General features: G+C 40.9%; 1 protein-coding gene across 5 annotated transcripts in view; it reads right to left on the bottom strand.

Moving 5' to 3' along the window:
- GANC (glucosidase alpha, neutral C) overlaps positions 1-20,913 on the bottom strand; it is a 29,825-nt gene extending 8,912 nt beyond the window's left edge. The window contains exons 1-19 of one of the 5 annotated variants that reach the window (XR_015701957.1): positions 20,643-20,912; positions 19,409-19,471; positions 17,738-17,846; positions 16,071-16,198; positions 15,353-15,535; positions 14,432-14,477; positions 12,946-13,012; positions 11,448-11,544; positions 10,683-10,863; positions 9,641-9,794; positions 8,266-8,501; positions 6,985-7,111; positions 6,091-6,170; positions 5,056-5,199; positions 4,580-4,676; positions 4,100-4,201; positions 3,358-3,601; positions 1,603-1,667; positions 409-485 (exon numbers count right to left, since the gene is read on the bottom strand). Coding sequence is in view for 3 of the 5 variants with exons in the window: in XM_087746308.1 (XP_087602434.1) it covers positions 517-626; positions 1,603-1,667; positions 3,358-3,601; positions 4,100-4,201; positions 4,580-4,676; positions 5,056-5,199; positions 6,091-6,170; positions 6,985-7,111; positions 8,266-8,501; positions 9,641-9,794; positions 10,683-10,863; positions 11,448-11,544; positions 12,946-13,012; positions 14,432-14,477; positions 15,353-15,535; positions 16,071-16,198; positions 17,738-17,846; positions 19,409-19,471; positions 20,643-20,671 (2,262 nt within the window). In the remaining 2 variants the exon portion in view is untranslated. The other 4 variants (XR_015701956.1, XM_087746307.1, XM_087746308.1 and 1 more) reach the window with 4 other exon arrangements.
- Between the last annotated feature and the right edge of the window lie 18 nt (positions 20,914-20,931).

Genomic DNA, 20,931 nt, shown 5'->3' with positions numbered 1-20,931 from the left:
CGCAGCTTCCCTCTGATTTCCTTATGACCTTTCTTCAAAGATCCCTTTTCTTCCACATAAAAAGAGAAGTTTAACCCAAAGAGAAATACATGAAAAAAAGGGAATTGACAATTTAGTGAAGCTGTTTTTTGGTGCTCCATAAGAACTAGCAAGCCTTGAGGGGAGATTTAAATTATAGGAGACCTGAGATTTGTACAGCGGCTCTTGGAAAGGCAAGAAAGTAAATTTGCTGTGAGCCAAGCATGTGAGGTATCAAGATGGAAGCAAGGTTCAGAGTGGCACAGAATTGCCAGCCAGCACTTGGCCACAGCAGCAGTGCTCAGTGGCTATGAGAAGGGGAGCCGAAAGGTTGCTGTATAAAGTACTTCTTTGGGCTGAACAGCTGAGCGGCTTCATATTCATCCTCACCTCCTCTGACCCTGGAAGCAGAACACTCACTGCCTTGGCCTCTTGCTCCGTGACTGGATGCACCAACAAAGCATTTCCTGGAGGAAAACATAAACATGGCTGTAGTCCTCAAGGCTGCATCTCATCGGAGCAGCAGCTGTGTGCTCTGGGGTTGTCAGCCTCCTGTAGCCATTTTAGGGGCTTGCTTGGGCATGCCATGTGCTTAGGTTCACTTTCTACTGGAAAAAAAAGGCATGTGTAAGGAGCTGATGGCTGCTTGGGTCTTGTTCTGTTATGGCGCTGGGATGCAGCTTGGCTGCATTGTATACCCTCCAGCTTGGAGGCACTTCTGGGTCCCTCATAGTCTAAGAGATGACTGCCTGTTTGCTCTTTGGTTGAACAAAAAATTACGTTTTTCTAATCAAAAGAGTGGAAGACAGGAATGTCCTTGTAAAAAAAAAAAAAAAATCTGCTTAAGCTTATTGCACTGCAGATGGTTCTTCTTTACTCCTAAAAGAAATACATTAATGTATATAGACTGTACAGTTTGCTAAGCTTCTTCCCTCCTTGCCCACTGGTGATGCAAGCTGGAATCCCAGAGTCCTCTGAAATGCTCTGCTTCACCACACTTAGCTTTGCTGCCGGGTCCTGCCTACCTTGGTCAGGTTTCTGCATGAGAAGTGAATGTCCCTTCATTTGAAAGCCATTAGTAGGCACCCTTGAGCCCAGAGGTAAAAAAAAAATAATGAAATGCAATATTCCCCTCCCATTCTCCACTCTTGTATAGGCTGAATATGCTTTACACAAACACACTCATCTCTTAAGCTTAATTTCTGAGAAAACTGACTTTAGCAGCCAGCCATATCAGAGTAAAAAAGCAATGAGCTTTGGATGGTAGTTGTTTGCTACTGTCATTTCTGAAGCAGATTGTGGTCTTAGCTGCTACAGTGAACTTCCATGCTTCAGGTCAAAACAGACCATATTTTTTCAAAGTGACTAGTGAGATTAAACTCCGTTTTTGCATCTCATATGACCCCTATTTTCAAAGTGCTGTTAAAACTGGGTCCCTTAAAGAGGTCTCAAGTTCTTTATTCAGTTACAATGTAATTTTTAAAAGTCTTGGGCACAGCTTTCATGTTTTCTTTTTGTCATGTGATACTATCAGCTCAAAAATATTTAACTCAAATTTCAGAGAATGAGAAGACACCTGCTTACCCAGCATGTACTCATTTTCCACGCCAAAAGTTTCTATTTTCCCTGGAAACTCTACCCAGAGAGGCCTGTAGAAAGAAAGATAGCGGGATTCAGTTAGTTTCTCCTCTCCCACCAGCCTGTTCAAGGCCTTCTGGCATTTTCAGGCTCCACCTTCTCCCTCTCTTTACAAGGTACAGCTATCAAGAACTGAAGATAGGGCAAGGTCCTCGTCTGTGCCTTAAAGTACCCCTTTTAAGTCACTGATGAGAGTTCCCAGTACAACATGGGTTAAGACACTCCAATATACGTATGGTTTGGCCTCCTGCAGCCTCACCTTCTTCCCTTCTGCCTTCTTTCTTACAAGCTTGCACTGCACTACATATACCTTCCTTCCAGCGAAGGAGAGATGGATGAGCCTTTCTGCCACAGTCTACCAGCAATGCTGACACCTGACGAGCTAGTCCCTGCAGCCCAGTCCTTCCTGCTCTCAGCAGCTCACTACTGCTTTTATAGCATGTCTCCTCCTGGTCACGACTGAAAAACTTGCACCAGAGGTTAATTTTCAGTCTTTCTCAAAAAAGGGTAGTGCAATAACCATCTGGTTACAGAACAGGAGTTGTATATTTAAGGTTTGACAGATTATGACAAGAATAGCTCATTCAAAGACAGTGTCTGGGTTTCCTTACTCAAAAAGCCTGGTTCGCCTGCTCACTCATAGGCATCCACTTGTTCACTGCAGCCGTGCTGTTCATGTGCTGGCTAATGAGACATGTTTTCCACTCTGCTCGTCTCAGTGAGAAAAATACCATGCTTCCCCTCTAATTCTGTACCGGCTGCAGCAATTTTAACATAATCAAAGTTTTATTTAATATTGTGTGCAGTGCGCGTGTCAACATAACCTTCATTTCAAGACAGAAATCCACTGTCTATGTCAGTGCATAGAACAGGGGCATCTATGCCTATACATGTGCAGACAGATGCTCACGCTATGTCTGTAATGCAAATCACATTCAAAACTCAAACCACTCAACCCTTTTCAAAAAGTCCTTTACGTTTTTAAAACGTCGGAGATGTACTGTATTTGCATAATAGTAAGATAGATGTCCAAAATAGTAAGATAAATGTCCAAAAGTACAGTTCTAGGGCAACCTCAAAGACACAGCAAAACCAGGGAGATTAATGACATTAATCTCTTACTGAAAGGACTGTTGCATTCAGTTCCATTGAAACACTTTCTTAGAGGTTAGAGAGCAACAGAACAAAAGTTTATTTTCTAATTTCGTTTCTGTTCTAGATTATTAGATTCTCTACTAAAAGAAAAATTGTAAGAAATATTGCAGAGATAAATAATCAAATTATCAATATGAAATAAGCTTTTATAACTGTAACAGTTCAGCAGTAACAAGTATTTTTATGAGGGGCCTTTATGTTTTTATGTCAGCAAGCTCAGAGTCCATAAGCACTGTTTTAAGTGTGGGCTGGAATACTATATAGTGTTCTTTATCATGAAGAGAAGTTTGGAGTCCACAGTACTTTAAAAACATCTTTAAAGACTGTGCAGTGTTTATTGAATTAGTGTGTCCCAGGCGTCATTTGGAAAAAAACCTAAAACATATAATTTTCCTCTGAGAATCCTACCAAACCTTGCAGAATGCATGAAAACAGAATTTAGTAATTTTTGTGTGTTTTTTCTTTTTACTATTTAAATAAATAAACACAAAAGTAAGAGATGGTAATTTAACTTCCCTCCTTAAACCTCCTGACTTATGCTCTTACCTCATAACCGGTTCAGCCGCTGTGTGTGCCCGATAGAACAGTGTGTATAAGTATGGCAGGAGGACGTAGCGCTCTCTAATGGCTTCCCTGATGATCTGGGTGTTCTTCTCCCCAAAGAGCCACGGTTCTCGCCGTTTGCTCTCCATGTTAGAATGACCTCTGAAGAAGGGCTGGTAGGCTCCAGCCTGATACCAGCGAACAAGTAATTCTGGTTCTGGATCTCCAATAAACCCTCCCACATCAGCTAGATATTGCGCAGACAAATAAAAATACACATTCTTTGAAATTATTCTGAAAAATGTGAAGTTCTCCTCTAACAAACATTCCAAGTGTATAAATCCATGCATTTCACAGCGTGCTTGCAGTTCTGCTGTTGGGCAGCTGCTTGTCCAAATAAAAGTGGAAAATTTGTGTAACAAGTTATCCTTTAACAAAAATCTCAAGAGAGTTTTTGGAGGCTGAGTGCCTTCCCCAGTGACAGAGGACTGTCACAGTGATGCCACAGAACACCACCTGAGGATTGCTGCTCCAGATGGAATGCAAACACTACATAAGAGTTAGTGGAGAAATGATGGTGAGAGCCAGGTTATTGGCTTCTGGAACCAGACTAATCTGTGAAACTGCGTGGAAATGCACTGGACTGTTGAGCTTTCCAGCATCTGTGCTGAAGTCTGTCTTGGGATACAAGCTCAGTGGCACCTGTGATTTATGCATAGTGAGCAACTCCAGCCAAACACCTTACCTCCACAGAATGAAATCCCTGCCATGCTGATGGTGAGAAGCATTGGAATGGATATTTTCAAGTAACCCCACTCTGCTGTGTTGTCTCCAGTCCACACTGCCCCTGGAAATACCCAGTTTCAGCATTACATGGGAAAGTTGGGTGTACGCTTCAGCTTATGCTTGCAGTTAAGGAAAGAAGACAAGAATTGTCATGAACTACTGGTGAACTGCTGTTCATTGCAACTTTTCTTCTTTATACGCACATGCTCCTGAAATATGCAATAAAAGCAAGTAGTGGTTCGTCACAGGACACAGGTGTTATTCTGCCTTTAACTTGTACACACTTTGCCAGCCTCTCCTGATTTTTTTAATCACTTGCACTCTTACGAGCTCACCATGTCAGTATTTCTAAGATAGCTTCTGTCCTCTCTAGACTTAACTACTACACACCAAACTTAATGAACAAAGCAGCATGGAAGGCATCCAGCTCCTTACTTACCATACTTCTGTGATCCAGCAAAGAAAGATCGTGTGAGGACAAATGGTCTCTCTTTTCCTGAAGAACGTCTGATGAGTCCTTCTGCAGTTGCCATTTGCTGAAAATCATTAATATAAAAGTCAGGAAGACAAACTTTATAATTAGGATATTTGCTACACTGCCTTTTTAGCCCTTCCAAGGCAGGAAAATTAAAAAATCTGTACCCACAAATAATACCTATTATTAAAGCAACACTTTCTTACGATTAATATTGTGTAGTCACATCCAATGTCATTTACATTTTTATGGTAGAGAGGCACAGATGTTGTCACATTTTCTTGTGACCAATCACAGAGTTTATTTCAAATACAGCAATATCCAGCACAGCAGAGTTTCAGTCCTTGATGGAGGTTACAGAACACCTACTACTGTGTAAATTACCACATTAGACATACTCCATGAGAATAACTGCTGGTTTGTGTCTCCAGATACTGCACCTGGTAGAATCCATAGAGGTTGTGCACTTCCCGATGTTCCCAGTTGTTGTAGTGCACAGCATCTTTCTGCATTGTTAGTTCTGCCCCTTTGAAGACTGAAGGCTCATTCATGTCATTCCATACAAAGAGGATATTAGTGGATCCCTATGACACAGGGTTGCAATTAGGACATAACAGAGCCATTGCTGTGACTTAGTGTGTTTATTTCTAGTGGGTCTCAGACCAGTCTGGGGTATGAGTAGAAACAGCAGCAGCAAAGCAAGACATGGTAATTATACTCCTGTGGTCCCTTGAAAGCTGCCAGTCATTCATCTCATCTCTCTTGGTGGCCCTTCCGGTCAGGGTGGCAGCCTACAAGCCCCCTTGATTTTTGCAATTCTTACAAAACTCAGTAGGCACTTGCTATTCCTGCCTTCTGGTGAGAAAGACAGAGGCAGGGAAAAGACGAGTATTAAATAGCCACGAGGAAAAAATCAGAGAAGGCCAGAAGAGAGAGAGGAAAAGCAGCATGGCAAATGTCTGCTATGCATGTCTACTAGGGGAATGGTTTCAACAACCCTACTGCAAAGCAGAAGTTCAGGGCAGGGAGGCGGAACTGGAGGTGTCCAGCATTGTTCACACAAGACACTTTCAGCACTAGGCAGGAGTGCTGGAAGGAAGGTCAGGGTGAAGTAACTGTAAGCTATGAGAGAACACTCCCACATAGCTCCTTGTGTGCTATCATGGTAGTAAAAGCTGTAATAGCAGCAGCTGCGTTCGATTACAGGTTGCTAAAATGCCTGCAGTTTGTCCATCCTACTGCTGCAACTAAGTGAGCAGCTTCACTGGCGGCATATGGATTTCAGCTTTCTTAGTGTAGACAAGTCCACGCAGAAAATTCTTCAGTGGTACTTCAGCTTATCAAGATATTTTCCTCTACATTATGATAATATAGCTACAAAGGCCATCAACTTGCTTAGCCAGTAGTTTATCTTCTCTCTTTTCCCCATTTTCAGGCTTTCTGGGATATGTAGAACAGAGCAAATAAATACACACCTTGTATGTTTTGAAGGCAAATTGATCGGCATACCATCTTCGCACTTCAGGATTGGTGAAATCCAGGTAACAAGAGGAACCTGTGGATGTGGGAGATCCCAATTATTTAGCTGATTTTAAGAGCATGCATGCATTGTCTTTGCACCTAAATACAGCGGTCTAAAGCTAGGATGCTTTCCACAATAGGCAGCAATAATGTGGTTGCTATTGTTTCTGAGATAAAAATTCCAGGTTGACTTGGAACTCAGTACATCCCTTGCCATTTTCTGCAGGCCAACACATGTAGATTCTGGAGGTCCGAAGCTCAGCACCATTTAAGGATGACTGCTAGCAGTCTGAAATATGTTCAGATGTGAACAGGAAGTCAGGGGGAGACAGCATCCCTGGTATTTTGAGCTCAAACAGGAAAGCGTCACTGAGAAGCTGAATAACTACGTCCTGCCATGCTACTATAAGTTGTAATACGTGCTTGATTTTTCCCATATTCATTCCTTTGCCAGGATTGTGGGCTTTGTGTCTTCAAAGAAGGGGGACAACCTCCTTTGCCTCCCCGCAATGAGATCTTCTCATGAAAAATAACATGTCAAATCACTATATTATGATTGAATCAAAGTCTTCAGTATCAGGGTTCACTTAATTTCATCCAGTGTACATAAGCTGTGCTCACTGCAACAGACCAGACTGCATTTTTATTACCCAAGAGAAGCTGGGAAGAGGGAGGCAATCAGAATGTGACTGTATCAAAGAAACTACAAAGTATTTGAAATTATGAATATTTACAAAAAATGCAAGGAATGTAAGAATTTAATTCCACTTCCATGGGTCCCAATTAAACTATTCTGCAAGATTTTTAAAATAAACAGCTTGAAATGTAGAGACAGAATGGTTTTTTACCTGGCCAACAGATGCCCTCAAGATCTTGTCCATTTCTGTCTTTCACAAAATATCCCTTGTCTTTTGCCTGTGAATACAGGGTGTACGTGGGATCAACCTTAATGTGGGGATCTACAATGACAACAAGCTGCCAGGATAAGAAAATAAAATGCATCATTAGCATCAACTGTACTGAATAAAACAGTAAGGTTCACTTTTGATAAAAGGCAGATAATGATTTCACTTCAGGTAAAGAAGGTAGCTGTGTCACTAATTTTAGAAAGCAGTTACCAGTTCTTGTATATACTGTGCTAGACTTATGTATAATAGCTGAATTTACAAGGAGGGCATGAATTCATGCTTACCCCTCTGAAATAAGGGCCCAAATCCATTGTTTCAGATAAAAGCAAGTACCCCAACCCCTAAAAACACTGTGTTTAATTCACTACTGTATTCTGTGAATGGGAAAATATCTGACTTCCATGTTCATGTCCCACTTAAAATCATTTGCCTTAAGACATTTAAGTCTATCTTAGTCTGTACAGCACACAACAGCAACAGAAGTTTCTAATTTTTTTAAACATCCACATATTGTATTTTGCAGTTACCTTCTGCTGCCATTAACTGCCTTCCTGTAAAGCTGAGAAAGTACTATAGCTCCAACTAAGAGATTATAAAACTTGAATGCTATTTCAACAGTCCCCCGTTCATTGACTTTTGGCAAAGATCAAGTATTAAGCAATTCTACAACTTTTAGATGTTAACTGTGTACATTTTAATACCTCTATAATTCCAAGGAAAATATTTTAGCTGTAAAAGCAGAAATAAAGACTAACTAAGCCAACAGACTGCACGTCATACCAGGACTTGACCAGAAGGAAAAAACATTTAGTTTATGGTAAGTAATCATATCAACATAAAGGGCAAATCTCAGTTAGTATAAGCAGAAAATAAAAAGTATTATCAATACAAAGAAAAGCTGAAGTGAGGATAGCAACTACCAATGGTGAAAGCTCATGTTAAATAAAAAAATTTTCTACTGTGCCCATCAAGGACAGCACTGGGCTGCTTCTGTAAGATGGAGCGGCACGTGGGTCAAGCTTAGCCTGATGGTCTGGGTACAGAAGAAACTATGAAATAATAAAACAGCATGAGGAACTGAATTAAACAAGACAGCTGGTGCACTGGAAGCATTACCAGACTGCAACACAGTCTAATTTACTCTGTTGTAGTTAAACTGTTTCCAGTATCTGAAGTACCTTGGCTAAAGCTAGATTGGGTAGCTTGATGCTGCAAATTTACCTTGCGTTTTTTCTTCCTGAGATGTTCTTGCATCTTTCTGGGGTTCTGGAATTTCTTTTTGTCCCAAGTAAAATACCTCTTGCCATCTGTGTGCTCTATGTCCAGCCATATCACATCATAAGGAATGTCATGTTCATCAAAGCCAGCATCCACTGCCTTGACATCTTGCTCATCCTCATAATTCCAGCGGCACTGATGGTAGCCCAGAGAAAAAAGGGGGGGCAGGGCTTGAGTGCCTAGGAAGAGTATACGAATGAAGATAACACTGTTAATGCCCTTCAGGATTTTGTCTAGAGACTCTAGAAAAGTTAACATGATTAATATGTATCTGTCTGGAGCTAGAGAATGCTGACCTAAGATGAGTCTAGAGCATGTTCTTCATACCAAAGTGACTGAACACTTGAAATGACAAACATTACAATGGGCTCAACAGCCAGAAAGAGCAGAGGACTATAATGATAATACAAGAGTGAGAAAGAACTTGCTGTTCCATGATGCTGAAGTGTTATTCCAGTAACAAATACAAATTTATTCTTTAAAAATATTCTAGATTAGCTTAACTGTCATTAATGCAAACAATTAAATAGATTTTAATCAGTAGAACGCAATTCCTCCGACTGCTTGAACCTGAGTAGTGTAAACAGGCCCACAGGTGCTGCAGTACAAGGAGAACCATGGAACTGTAATTGTTGGGAATTTTTAAAATTAGAAAACATGTATGTATGTACACATATGGCAAAAGGGAGCTGGGAAACTTTCCCAAGTGTGCACTTCCACTTGGCGAGATCCTGTTGCGATCTGGCTACTTTCCTATTCCTGTTCAGCTGAACCACATTCTCTCCATAACATCTGTGCAGCAAACAATCATTGCTAACACACTAAAGAACTACCAGGGATGTTTCTGTGCTTTTAATTCTCTTTAGCACATAAAGAATTTTGCTTTCGTAAAATGTTAGTCCTCTTGCCTCCATTTTTTCAGTCTCTTCCTGAGCCTCTTGCTTCTTTCCCTTCCCATATCTGCATGCCATCTCTGCTCCCTTCCCTAATAGACACACTGGACAGTTACCGATCTTCTTTCTCTACTCTCCAGGATACATTACTCCGTAACAACAGTCTTTTCTCATTATAAGGCAGTCTGTCTTGATGGTGACTGGCAGTTCTAGCCCCCTGTGTCTCCTCTCTTCACCTAAGGGAGCAGTTTCAGACAGCAGTAACTATGCTGGCTTCTGTGCTTTACAAACTGCAGGTTGGGAACAACTGGCCTCCTGCACACGATGGGCTAGGTAAATATTAACCCACTCTTGGGTACAGCATGTTCCTCAGAGAATGTCCCAGGTGAATGTGCCATACTGACTCCAATTGTGTGAGTTAGTACCTGTCAGTTGTGCAAACTGCTTGAAGATACCAAATGCAGTGGGTCCCATCAGCAGGAAAACATCAATGATCCCACTTTCTGACATCCAGCGCACATCAGTTAGAGGCACTGCTCTCTGCTTAGCAGTCTCGGCAGCAGATTCGGATGGCATGTGCTTTGAAGGAAACCATGGTAAAACTGAGTGTATCTCTCTACCAAACTTTTGTTCAATGAAGGAGCAAAGATGGAAAACCACAAAACGCACTTACACATACCTGGCAGGTATTAGGAATACACATTGAACGTTTCTTATATATCCTTCACATATCCTTTACCTTGCATACTACTTATACAAAATACAGAGTAATAGTTAATGAGGAAAAATGGGTAATGAGGGGCAAAGTGATTAAAGCTTTTCTGTAATTAAAGACTATGCATTTTCTGCAGGATCTTTTGAGTAATATCTATAACTATGCCATGAGTAATAAAGAAAATTAATAATTTTAACCAAGTAATGAAGTGCTGGAGTAAAGCAAGATATTTTTGTCACTATTTCAATTTTAACAGAATTCATATGTTTGTGTTTCAGGAGTTGAATGAGTTTGTTTCCTGAACATTTTATGTTTCTTGAAAGTCAATTACATTCCACAGAGGAATGAGCCTGCTAAGCAGAAATGTGTGGCAATTCCAAGAATTTAAAAACTCAGAAAAATTCCTCAAATCCAAGAGATTGTCAAGATTTTTGTCCACCCTTTTTCCTGCCTGCTACATCTACCTGTGTAGATTTCTTCTGCTCCAACATTACGTATTTCCTCTCTGCCTTCTCCTGTAGACCTGTTAAGATACAAGTTCTGTAACTTGACTCTTGAAAGGAGTCATCTTCTTGTTCTTTTCAGTGGTTTAATACAACAAATTTAGCAGTAGGAAGGACAGGAGGAAGATACTGACAATTCTTCATTAGGGAGCAAAAGATAAATCTCCAGTAATGCTGTCATGTTCTTGTTGGTCCTGCCCTGGACTGTTTTCTTTCATTATTAAATTATGAAGAAAGTGAGCAACTCACCTCAGCTACTGCCTTTGTACTAATATCCACCAGCGTTTCTGAAGAGTTCAGCCAGAAAATCCCTGAAGTTCTGTTAGGCTTGTGTGCTAAAAGAAGGGGCACTGAACCATAAATGCCTATTTTATCATGTATCTTGTGGCCAAAGACATCCAAATTATAAAGCCGGTAGGCATCACCATCACTAGGACAAACAAACAGGTGTGTTTGTTATATGTAAGCATCCTGCACTAGGCCATTTTAGCTCTATTGCCATCTCACCAAACTCAGTGAACGCTGAGTGAACGCTCTGTACTATGGTCTTTTGTTTAGCATCCAGAGCTGAAATGTGGACAGCCTAGATTAGTGCTTCTTTGCTTTGGTCCTAGATATCTGGATCAAACAACATTTTTGCTGCCAGTGAGATTACTGCTCATTTGCTCTAAGTCCTAAAATATGAATTCTGAACTCTCCCATCCTCCCATGGAGTTGTTCTTTTAAGCGTTCTGCTTAAACATGACCAATCCTAAAATTCTGAAAAAAACTGCATGGAAAATTGAGAGAGAACAGAAGGGGTCATTCATGAAATTGCAGACTGGAAAGGGAAAGCAGAACAATTTACTCCATGTGGACAGGGGCTATGATTCAGCTTGCTGTATCATTAAACTAAAATATACACTATATAATATGCATATCTCAAGCTGTTGTCTGCATTAAGTTATTAAGACGATGTTATAGCTCTCCTCTACAAAAACAATACTGCTTTCACTAGCAGTCTGCCACCTTTACCTGGTGTTTTTGAGAAGAAGTGCTTCTGCATGTTGTGGTATTCCATAAACATGGTCAAATCCATGTAAAGAGAAGTCCATGCCTACAGAACTAGGACCTGTGGGAATAACGTTAAAAGAGAAGACCACAGAGTTCTATTCTCAGGCTTAGCTGAAAGCAACAGAGCAGAGCAACCTAACTGAAAAAAAAAAATTAAAAAGCAGGTTTTAATAATTAGCTCTTTCATACTTGCTTTCAGCTTCACTTTCATTATTACTTATGTACTATAGAGGTAATGTTTTAAACAGATTTTACTGTATTTATTCTGATTTTGATCTGCTTAAGAGGATGAAATTAATCAATTCAACAGAAAAAAATACATGTAATAATGGGTCACTTCTTTATTCTGTAGTGAAACTCGTTAAAATTATGTCCTGTTACTATCCCAGTACCTACAAGCCAAGCTTTGCAGCACAGTGGTACAGCAGAATAGACTTTAGAGTCAGAGTTGCCTGTTTTCTACTGCTCTTCTCTTCAGCCTCAGCCAGGGGAGTAGCATGCACAAGAGCCTCTGCCAGTGATATCATCTTGGCACATTACCAAATCCAGGGCAACTTTTGGCAGGTGACCAGAGATCCTGTAGACTGACAAGCAGTGGCTTCAGGATCAGAACCTGACCATATGGACTTTACTCTTCCAACAGAGAGAAACAGAAAAAAAACATGATGCTGGCCTAATACATCAGATACAGCATGAACAACAAGGGCAACAGCTTCCTGCCCCTCTATGTCTTGACCATGAACGGAAGAAGCCCCTGTCACCAAAAAGAAGCTCTTTCAGACTTCCCTCTCCCTACTGCAGCTGCTGGATAGTGCTGGTTGGTATGAAAGTGTGCTGATAGTGGTAATGCACAAAGCTAACCAACTCAATTAATGCAGAATACAACTGGACAGACAGCAGATGGTCATAAATTTTGGTAATTAATAATTTAAATTGTATTGGAGCTACTGACCTACAGATTTCTATAATCTTCTTCTTATCCCTTAAGACTGCTCAGTATTTCCTTCTGTAGTCCCCCAGTTAAAAAGAGTTTTTCTGTGACAATTACTAATGCTTAGATATCATGATTTCTGATACGTCATGAGAATAAACTACAAGTGAAATCAATGTTATGTGCTGATACTAAAAGAGAAAAAAAAGAAAATGAAAAGGAAACAATGCATTATATACCAGTCAGCCAACGCAGATAGGGTTATGCTGTGTCAGAACTGGTACACAGTGAGCTGATGAAACGGGTCACATTTGATGTGTTCCCTCCTGAACAGAAATCTAATTAATATTTCCAGTACTTTTGTCAAATTTTTTACCCATCACTGATATCTGATAGGCAAGTTAAAAGAACGACCACGTGAGACACTGATAAACATTAAACAGCTAAACAGAAAGCAGACAGAAATATGAATGAACACAGGTATATACAAAGCAGTAAAGCTGTTTTCAGAACTAAACTGAGACTTACCATGGGCTTTGATGTCTAGGAAGCTGCCAAATTTCTCTTGCCAGAGACCTAGATCCTCTTGTTTCTCCTGAATAAACAGAAATAGCTAAGCCTAGCAAATGCAACTGCTCACACAATGTATTTCTAAGAAAAATATGTTTATTCACATGAGATTTGTACATTGTTAACTGGGTTTTTTTGCCAAATATGGTTAATATAAATAAATCCAAACCACAATTCAGATCCTGCTGCAGGAATTTACACTGAAGAACTGATGTGCTAGTGAAGCACACATCCATGCTGCTACAGCATAAAAGTAATACCTGAGGTCTTGGATAGAATCATAGAATGACAGAATAGCCCAGGTTGGAAGGGACCTCAAAAGATCATCTGGTCCAACCTTTTGTGGGAAAGGGAGCCTAGATGAGATTACCCAGCACCCCATCTAATTGCATCTTGAAAACCTCCAGCAATGGGGACTCTATCACATCCCTGGGGAGGTTGTTCCAGTGAACGATTGTTCTCAGTGTAAAAAATGTCTTTCTTCTAGATGTTGAACATTATCACGAAATGCAAAGATTGTATGGATGGAACCAAACAGGAAAACCTATACAAACAGAAACCAACCCACTCCCCTAAACGGTAAGGGTCAGACAACAAAAAAACTCTCCAGACTCTCCAGAGTCTTGTGCATGTAACTCATAGTTTTAGCCTCCTTCAAATTTTGAGCCTTGTGCCCTACCAATCATTGTTCTAGAACTTCCAAGTTTTGCAGCATCTTTCCTGGTTTCCTTTTCTACATTCATCCTGGAATAAGCAGATGTGGCGTCTTGCAGCTGTGTGACTCCCCCAAAGCAAGCACGCTCCCTGGCAGAACCCAGAGTTCAGACACAAGTATGCTGAAGGCAGCATATCTCCTGCCATTTATAACAGGGTGGTGGAGTAAGCAGCCATCTGCTCTACAGGAAGCTAAAATTATATCATGGACATAACTCAGCCTCCTGACAAAACTGGTAAGTGCACTGCCAGGACCTGGTCTTTTTTGAGAGAGAATCTTACTTCTGTATTAAGCATGAATGTATGTGGAGGCATATTTTTGGACTGTTTCAAAACAGGTCTTGTTCTTTTGAAATTCTCTTTGCAATGAACAGGCAATTTGACCAAATATGACCACAAAACTCCCTTTTACACGCCTACTCCAAATCAAATGAGAAAACAGAAGAGAAAGAAATTCTAAATAAAAAGGCCATGGAAAAAATGTTTTTGAGCCAGATCTACCTGACTGATGCCTTCTACAGCCCTGGTACAACACATAAGCCTTTATTCAACTATGAATTTGCAAAGTATCTCAATATGAAATACCAGGTCCTTTTTGAATTGCACTGGAAAATGGCTAGGCTATGTTTGTAAACATAGTACCAGAAGAAATCATGAACATGTGATTCTAATTAATCAGTTCTCTTTTCTACAAAATATTCATGCTGGAATTAGAGTAAGCATGGGTTACCTTAGAGGAATCACTTGCTGCCTCCTCGTTTTCTGCTGTAGGTTTTCTAGTGAAAACAAATACATAGAAATAATCAGTTTACTATTAACATAAGGAAGGATTTCAAACAGAAAATTCATATAGTATTATGCATTGCTTTATATATTATATAGAAGTTCTGGTGCTTACCTATTCTGAAAATTGATGTCATAGTGGAGAGCTCTAACTGGCAAATAATTTTAATATTCAATGTCTTAAAATAACCTTCACTCCATATTTGAGTTAGGTTGACTCCTTGGCCTTTCACATTTATTTCTATCTGTACCAGTGTTTTACCTGCCCAGAAGATCCTCACTTCTTTGTTATTCTCTGTTAAGGGCTCCCTGTTAATTACAATTTTTGAAATAATGCTCTCTAGGAGAGATGCTTGCTATGCTCTTTTCCTAGTCATTACATGTCCTGCACTGTGGTTTCTCACCCTTTCAGCACTTTGCAGTGGGACTGACCTGTAAAACCTTGCAGCTATATGGCACATTGTAACTTGAACAAAACTTACTTCAAGAGCTTATATGGTGAATAAAACTTACCTAAAGAGTAAGTTTAGTCATAAAAGGAGACAAAACTAATAACCTCATCATACCACCATCACTCATTCCGAAGAAAGACAAGGGGTACCACGATACTTTACTGTTTTACAGAATTGGCCATTAAATGAGGTTAGCATTTTGCACATGGCTGCTGCAAGGGATTAAAACAGTCTGCAGTTAATTGATCTAGAATTTGTTAAAACTTCACCTTTGTACTTACTGGTATGAAGTAAAAGAGAAGACAGATTTCACTGCATAAGAGCTTCTATCACAGAAATTGCAATTCCATAGAATTGTTTATCTTCAGCTACAGCACAATCAGTACATACTACAATGCGATAGACAGATACTGTACCTATCACTAGGAGGTGGTTGTAGGTGCTCAAAATATAACAACCCATTGGAATTCATGCTCAGAACAGTCTCACCCTTGGACTGCAGCTCAATCTGGAAGGGGTTTGCTACGACTTGAAGTTTGTAGTCCTCATTAACACTTGACAGCACCAAAATACCTGCCTCCTTCTGGGATATAAAGAGTCTGGCAAATGAAAAGCAACAACAGCTTTATATCAATCAGCAGCACGCAAAATCCACTGTAACTAAATAACGATTTGAAACAAAAGATGGACTGAGAATATCTGCATACATTATAAAAACCTCAATGCTAATGTTGAGGCAAAGCACCCCAGAAATATGTGCTGTGTTCACGGTTCACTGCACAGTGCAACAGGTGGCTATAGAACTGCCATGAAAAACTATCCAGGGTTTGCATTCCTTTCACATTAATAAGTGATGCCTTAGGTAAAAATGATGCATCATAACAAGTAGGCTATTTTCTGATTGGGTCAAACAGCCTCACGTTTCTTATGCATATGACAAAACTTTCTCCTATGAATATAACATGAATTTTTGAAAGTAAAGTAACCACATGTGTTTCTATTTTCTCTTCCTGTAACAACTTAGTATTGTAGAGAGACAACTGTAGTGTAGCACAAATGACGGAGAAGGGAAAACACTCTTGGAAATGAAGCTGTATAAGTCACTAAGGTGCTAAATCATCTTCCCATACTTACCTCTGGGTGGTAGGTTCCTTTATAAGAACATCAGGAACTTTGTATCTTTCTCTGAGAGGAGCTGCCTCATCAATTTTAAGCCTGAAAATATTGCCTTCTATTTCACAAATTTCTACTTGTAGAAGAACCTGGGAGCAAACAAACAGATAAACTGGTAGTGATAACAAATGCCAATTTGCTTTCCAAGTCAACATCACCAAACACTCACTGTCTCGAAAAAAACAGGCTTTCTGACTTAATGTTCTTTAGCATTGCTGAGCAACAATCATCATCCATCTGAATTTACACCAGCTAACTCTACTTCTCCGCTTTGAAGAAGCAACTCTTTTAAGTGGACTCTTTATCTTCAAGTCTCTCATGTCTAGCATTTTGCATCTCTCCCCACAAGCAGCATGGAAAACAGGGGTAGAATACACTAATCTCAAAGTCTGGACAATTTCACTACTCTGCTGTCAATGTAAGACTGGGATACTACTGAGATGTGGGCTTTTTGCAAAAACGTCAGTGCTCTGTATTCACAGCGGTGCTGACACTGAAAAACTGTGTCAGAAAGACACCTAAAGAAAATGCGTAACACTGCCCTACCCACTGTAACTTGCTATTTTACAGTTCAGGGAACTGGGAAGTCACTCTGTTCTAGCTCATACAAAATGACTCATTTTTCTTCCATGGAGGATCCCTACACTGTGAGTCAGATTTTTTTTCTGTTTCTTCGTTTCATAATCTCTCCTCCTGTGAGACACAAAACCGGCTGAAGAATTTTGGCCTGATATCTTTTCCTTCTACCTGGAAGCTAATCAGCTCTGCTTTCTTCAAAAGCATGAAAGAATGAAAGAGCCGTAAGACCAGAGAGTATGCAAGAGAGAAAAGATTCATTTGGAGTTCCAGATCCTGCTTCCCAGGAAATATTTTACATTATGCCACCTTTGTATAAACCCCCAAATAGTCTAGGAAGCCGCAGAGCCTTCGGTCTTCATTCTACCTTAAAATCTAGACAAAAAAATGGGCTCCTTTTTCTGTGCTGACTGCAAAGAAGGTCAGGATTAACAAGAAAGGCAGAAAATACATTTATGCAGAGCATCTACATCGTGTGATGCGTAGAGCACAGAAGAGAGCTGTAGGTCCAAACTCCCATAATCTGAGGACAGGTTAGGTTGCCGATTCCCTGAGTGAATGTGCTAGCTGCTACGATGTTAAATTAGAGAAATGGAAGACCCCTCTCTTCCTGGCTGTCTTCTTAAATGTGAAGATGACTTCTTTTTCCCAAAAAACTGCCTTCGAGCAAACACAGGAATAGAAAGGTATGGTTAGGAGGTGCTGGAACATAGGTCTTCTTATTCAATTACAGAAAAAGAATTTATTATGTTGGAATAGTGGAGAAAACTCTGAATTAGAAACATTTTTTTCAGCTAAAAAGAGTTCTATTTGGATTTTTCATAAAGTTGTTACAGATTTTTTTTAAGTTCCTTAAAATATCTGTTCTCCTTGCACAGTGTCAAGTTGTCAAATAAATACTGACCAGTAAGGACATCTTTAGGCTGATTCTTTGCATCATATCTTAAATATATATCACTGAAGAATCTCAAAACCTGCAAATATTATCAGACTTGTTGATAATATTCACTGCTCTTTCTGTAAGCACCCTCTTATGCTAGGTGGGATCTCACCTTATTCTCCACATGAATAATTCGGAATTTGACACTCTCATCACTTAATGTGACTGAATCCAACAACGCTCGATACAAGGATTTGCCAGGATGTAGAAGTTTCTGACGCCTGTCAAGACAGAAAATTATTTTTGGTCTCCTTAATTGTTGTGGCTTATGTTACAAAGAGGGACATAATATTGTTAGAAGTATTTACTTAATAATTTTGTCTTTAATTTTTTCAAATACATTTATTATCAGTGCTTCAAGTCAAGGAGAAAAAAGAAGAAATATAGTTCTGAGCACGCATACATGTTTATGAATGAGATGTTAGAGGGGTTTGGTCACCAATCACCACCCTATAGGTTTTTTTTAAATAATATTAGTCTTAATTCAAGTGGCCAACTAAATTCTCAGTTGTCCAGTTAACATTTTTCTTCCTTCCATGACCCCAGAAATTTCAGCTGAATAATCTGCTTTTCATTTTCTGTCATATACCCCTGCTTGGTCTGCAACCCCACGGTGAACAGCTTCTACATTCTGTAGTGATGAAGCAGTATATGTTTGTAATTTGTAACCTCCTGAATACACACTGAGGAAATTGTTTTTCAACAAGCCTGCTGACTACAGAGTTTTGACTACAGCTTTTGGCCCTGATGATGTTTTTAGGACAGAGAACCTGAAATAGAGGCTCTTTTAACTGTTTGTAGAATGCTCCTTGCTGAGCCCAGATTTTATGAACTATTTGAAGATAAGTGTCTTGGAGGCTACCTTAAAAGGAAGCTTCTTCATTAGTAAACTGACTTTGTTTCCTTGCAAACGGATATTGCACAAATGCAAGCAATCAGATAAAGGTTTGCTTTTAAAAGCATAGCAAAGACAGGGTCTGATGCTTGCCCATGCGTGGCAACCTCCTGCTGAGAAATCAGATGTGTTAAGTTAAAACGGCAAGTGGCTGGAAAGGGCTGGTGTGAAAAGAGGGAGGAGTCCTGCTCCCGCTGGCAAAATGTTATTTGGGGTTTTCTGAACATAATTTCCTGCAGAACAGAAATGAGTATCTGAAACTGTAACCCAGTATGTCAGTGGCTAATTGGTATAATAACACTGGGCAATCATTCCTTTCACCCAGGCAGCACTGGACAGAAGACAATGCAGGATGGGAGGAATAAAAGATAGAGGAGAGGTATCTCAGTTAGAAATGGGATAGGAAGGATCACTTAGTTTAAGATAAACTTTAAGAGACTAATGAGCTAGAATTTAGATTTGATGCTGAATTCTGGCCATGGTACTTGTTCAACAGGACTGTAATCATTTATGCTATTGTCACAGGCTAATGGTTTCTATGGAGAATTCTGTTGTTTTGGACTACAGATATTCAAGAAACATCCACATCAAGAAAACAACCTGTGCCTGAGTGTACCCATAGTTAAAACACTGCTGGGGCTTTGTCAGATGAGAGGACTGACTCTTTTGAATTTTAACAGAAGAGGTTTTGTATGTAAGATTCCACCTTTTAAAATATGCTGATTATTGCTTGCTGACAGGTGAGTAGAACGCTCACTTTGAAAGATAAATCCTGAGAGTAGCAGACTTGCTGTGATTAAAAATCAATGTGTAACTATTTCCTGTATCTTTTAATAGTACTACTTTTAAAAAAAAACAAAAACCCTACGCTACAATTCTTCTCTTTACCTGTAAAAAGCAATCTGGTTGCATTCCTTAAAGGTGCTTTTGTCCACAGCCTCATCTTGGACACTAGAAAGAGCAGATAAAGAAAATGGTTAAATGTGTTCACCAAACACCTGCTGAATGATCAGATGATGGGGGTCCTCCTCAAGAGGGGTAAGGATTAAAGAGAGTGCAGACAACCGTGGTGACATAAAATGTGTTGGACTTTGAACTACTGTGTTTGGATACGGGAAGAATTTCTTACACATTTAGTTCCATGCTAAACCACCTCCTTTTAAACTTTGATAATTTTGGCAAACAATTGAATCTGTGACTAACAGAGCTGAATTTCAGCACGAGTGAATTCTTGGGGCTTTGGATTTCGAAGCCACATCTCTTTCTGCAGTCCTTACAGTCAAATACTATGTTCCAGTAATAAGAATGGAGAAAGAGGCAGGATTGGCAGCAAAGGAGAAACCCTGCACCCTTCTCTTCTACCTGCAGTGGGACCAATGAGGGAAGGAGGCTTCTGATGGCCCTGCTGATAGCTCTATGTTATCTTTAGGCTTGAGGTAACTTTTAGATCTATTAGATAACAGTAAATTTTTGGCTTGCCTGAAAAAATGGACTGCCAGTAGCATCTATCATCAAAATACTTCCCACAACATGCTGAGTTCAGACACACATGGAAGAGAATAAGGTATTAGTACTGGCAGACAAAGAGCTGATGCTTACAAAATACTTATTAATTATATACATGCAACATACATAATGCAGATGGCAGCCATGAAGACTCAGTCACAATTACTGTGAACTAAATATTAATAGACCTGGATTATTATTAGAGATCTCACAGTAACCATACATTTAGGCAATGTAATCCTTCCCATTTTTGCCTGAAGATACCCATGCACTTTCGGGTTTTTGCACCAGGTCTGTGGGACTCTATTGCCGTATTTAACAACCGGACTACCTTCCAGCGGTGGAGCCTGCGGCCGAACTAACCTGCACGAACCAGCCTGCTCTCTGGCCTCCCCTCCGCGGCCAGGTACGCAGGAAGGTCTTCCCCTGGCTGGGGCGGCGGGGACAGCACCGCCACCGACCCCGCACGCCTGCCCCCCCACCCCCGGTCGGCTCCGGGCCCTTGCTGGGGCCGGGCCCGTACCCCGCCGCGCCCCGTGGAAAGCTGTGGAGCCACCCCGGCAACACGGGGAGCGAGAAGAGGGCCGGCCAGGGAACCGCTACCGGACAGCGTTACCTGACTTCCCCCGGCGTGACCGCCTCCATGGCGGGGCTGCCCCGAGCGGCCGCCGGCGGGGAGAAGGGGCGGCCGCCCGCCGGCGGCGGCAGGGCCCGGGGGCCTCCCCCGAGGGAGGGGCGGCAGCCGGGGGAGCGGGGCCGCTTCTCCCGTAACGGCCTCGCCTCGCTCGCGGCAGGTGCCGGAGACCCCGGCGCGCGCTCTGCCACCGGGGCAGCCGGCGGGCTCCGAGAGCGGCCGGGCCGGCGACTGGCACCCGCGGGCGGTGACAGCCCGGGCCCAGCCGGGG

This window comes from Nipponia nippon, unplaced genomic scaffold, assembly GCF_047370975.1.
Source record: "Nipponia nippon isolate SJK-2023a ecotype South Korea unplaced genomic scaffold, ASM4737097v1 scaffold_10, whole genome shotgun sequence".
NCBI lineage: Eukaryota > Metazoa > Chordata > Aves > Pelecaniformes > Threskiornithidae > Nipponia > Nipponia nippon.
Note: the sequence above shows the minus strand (reverse complement) of the source record. Positions and strands in the feature narration are given on the sequence as shown.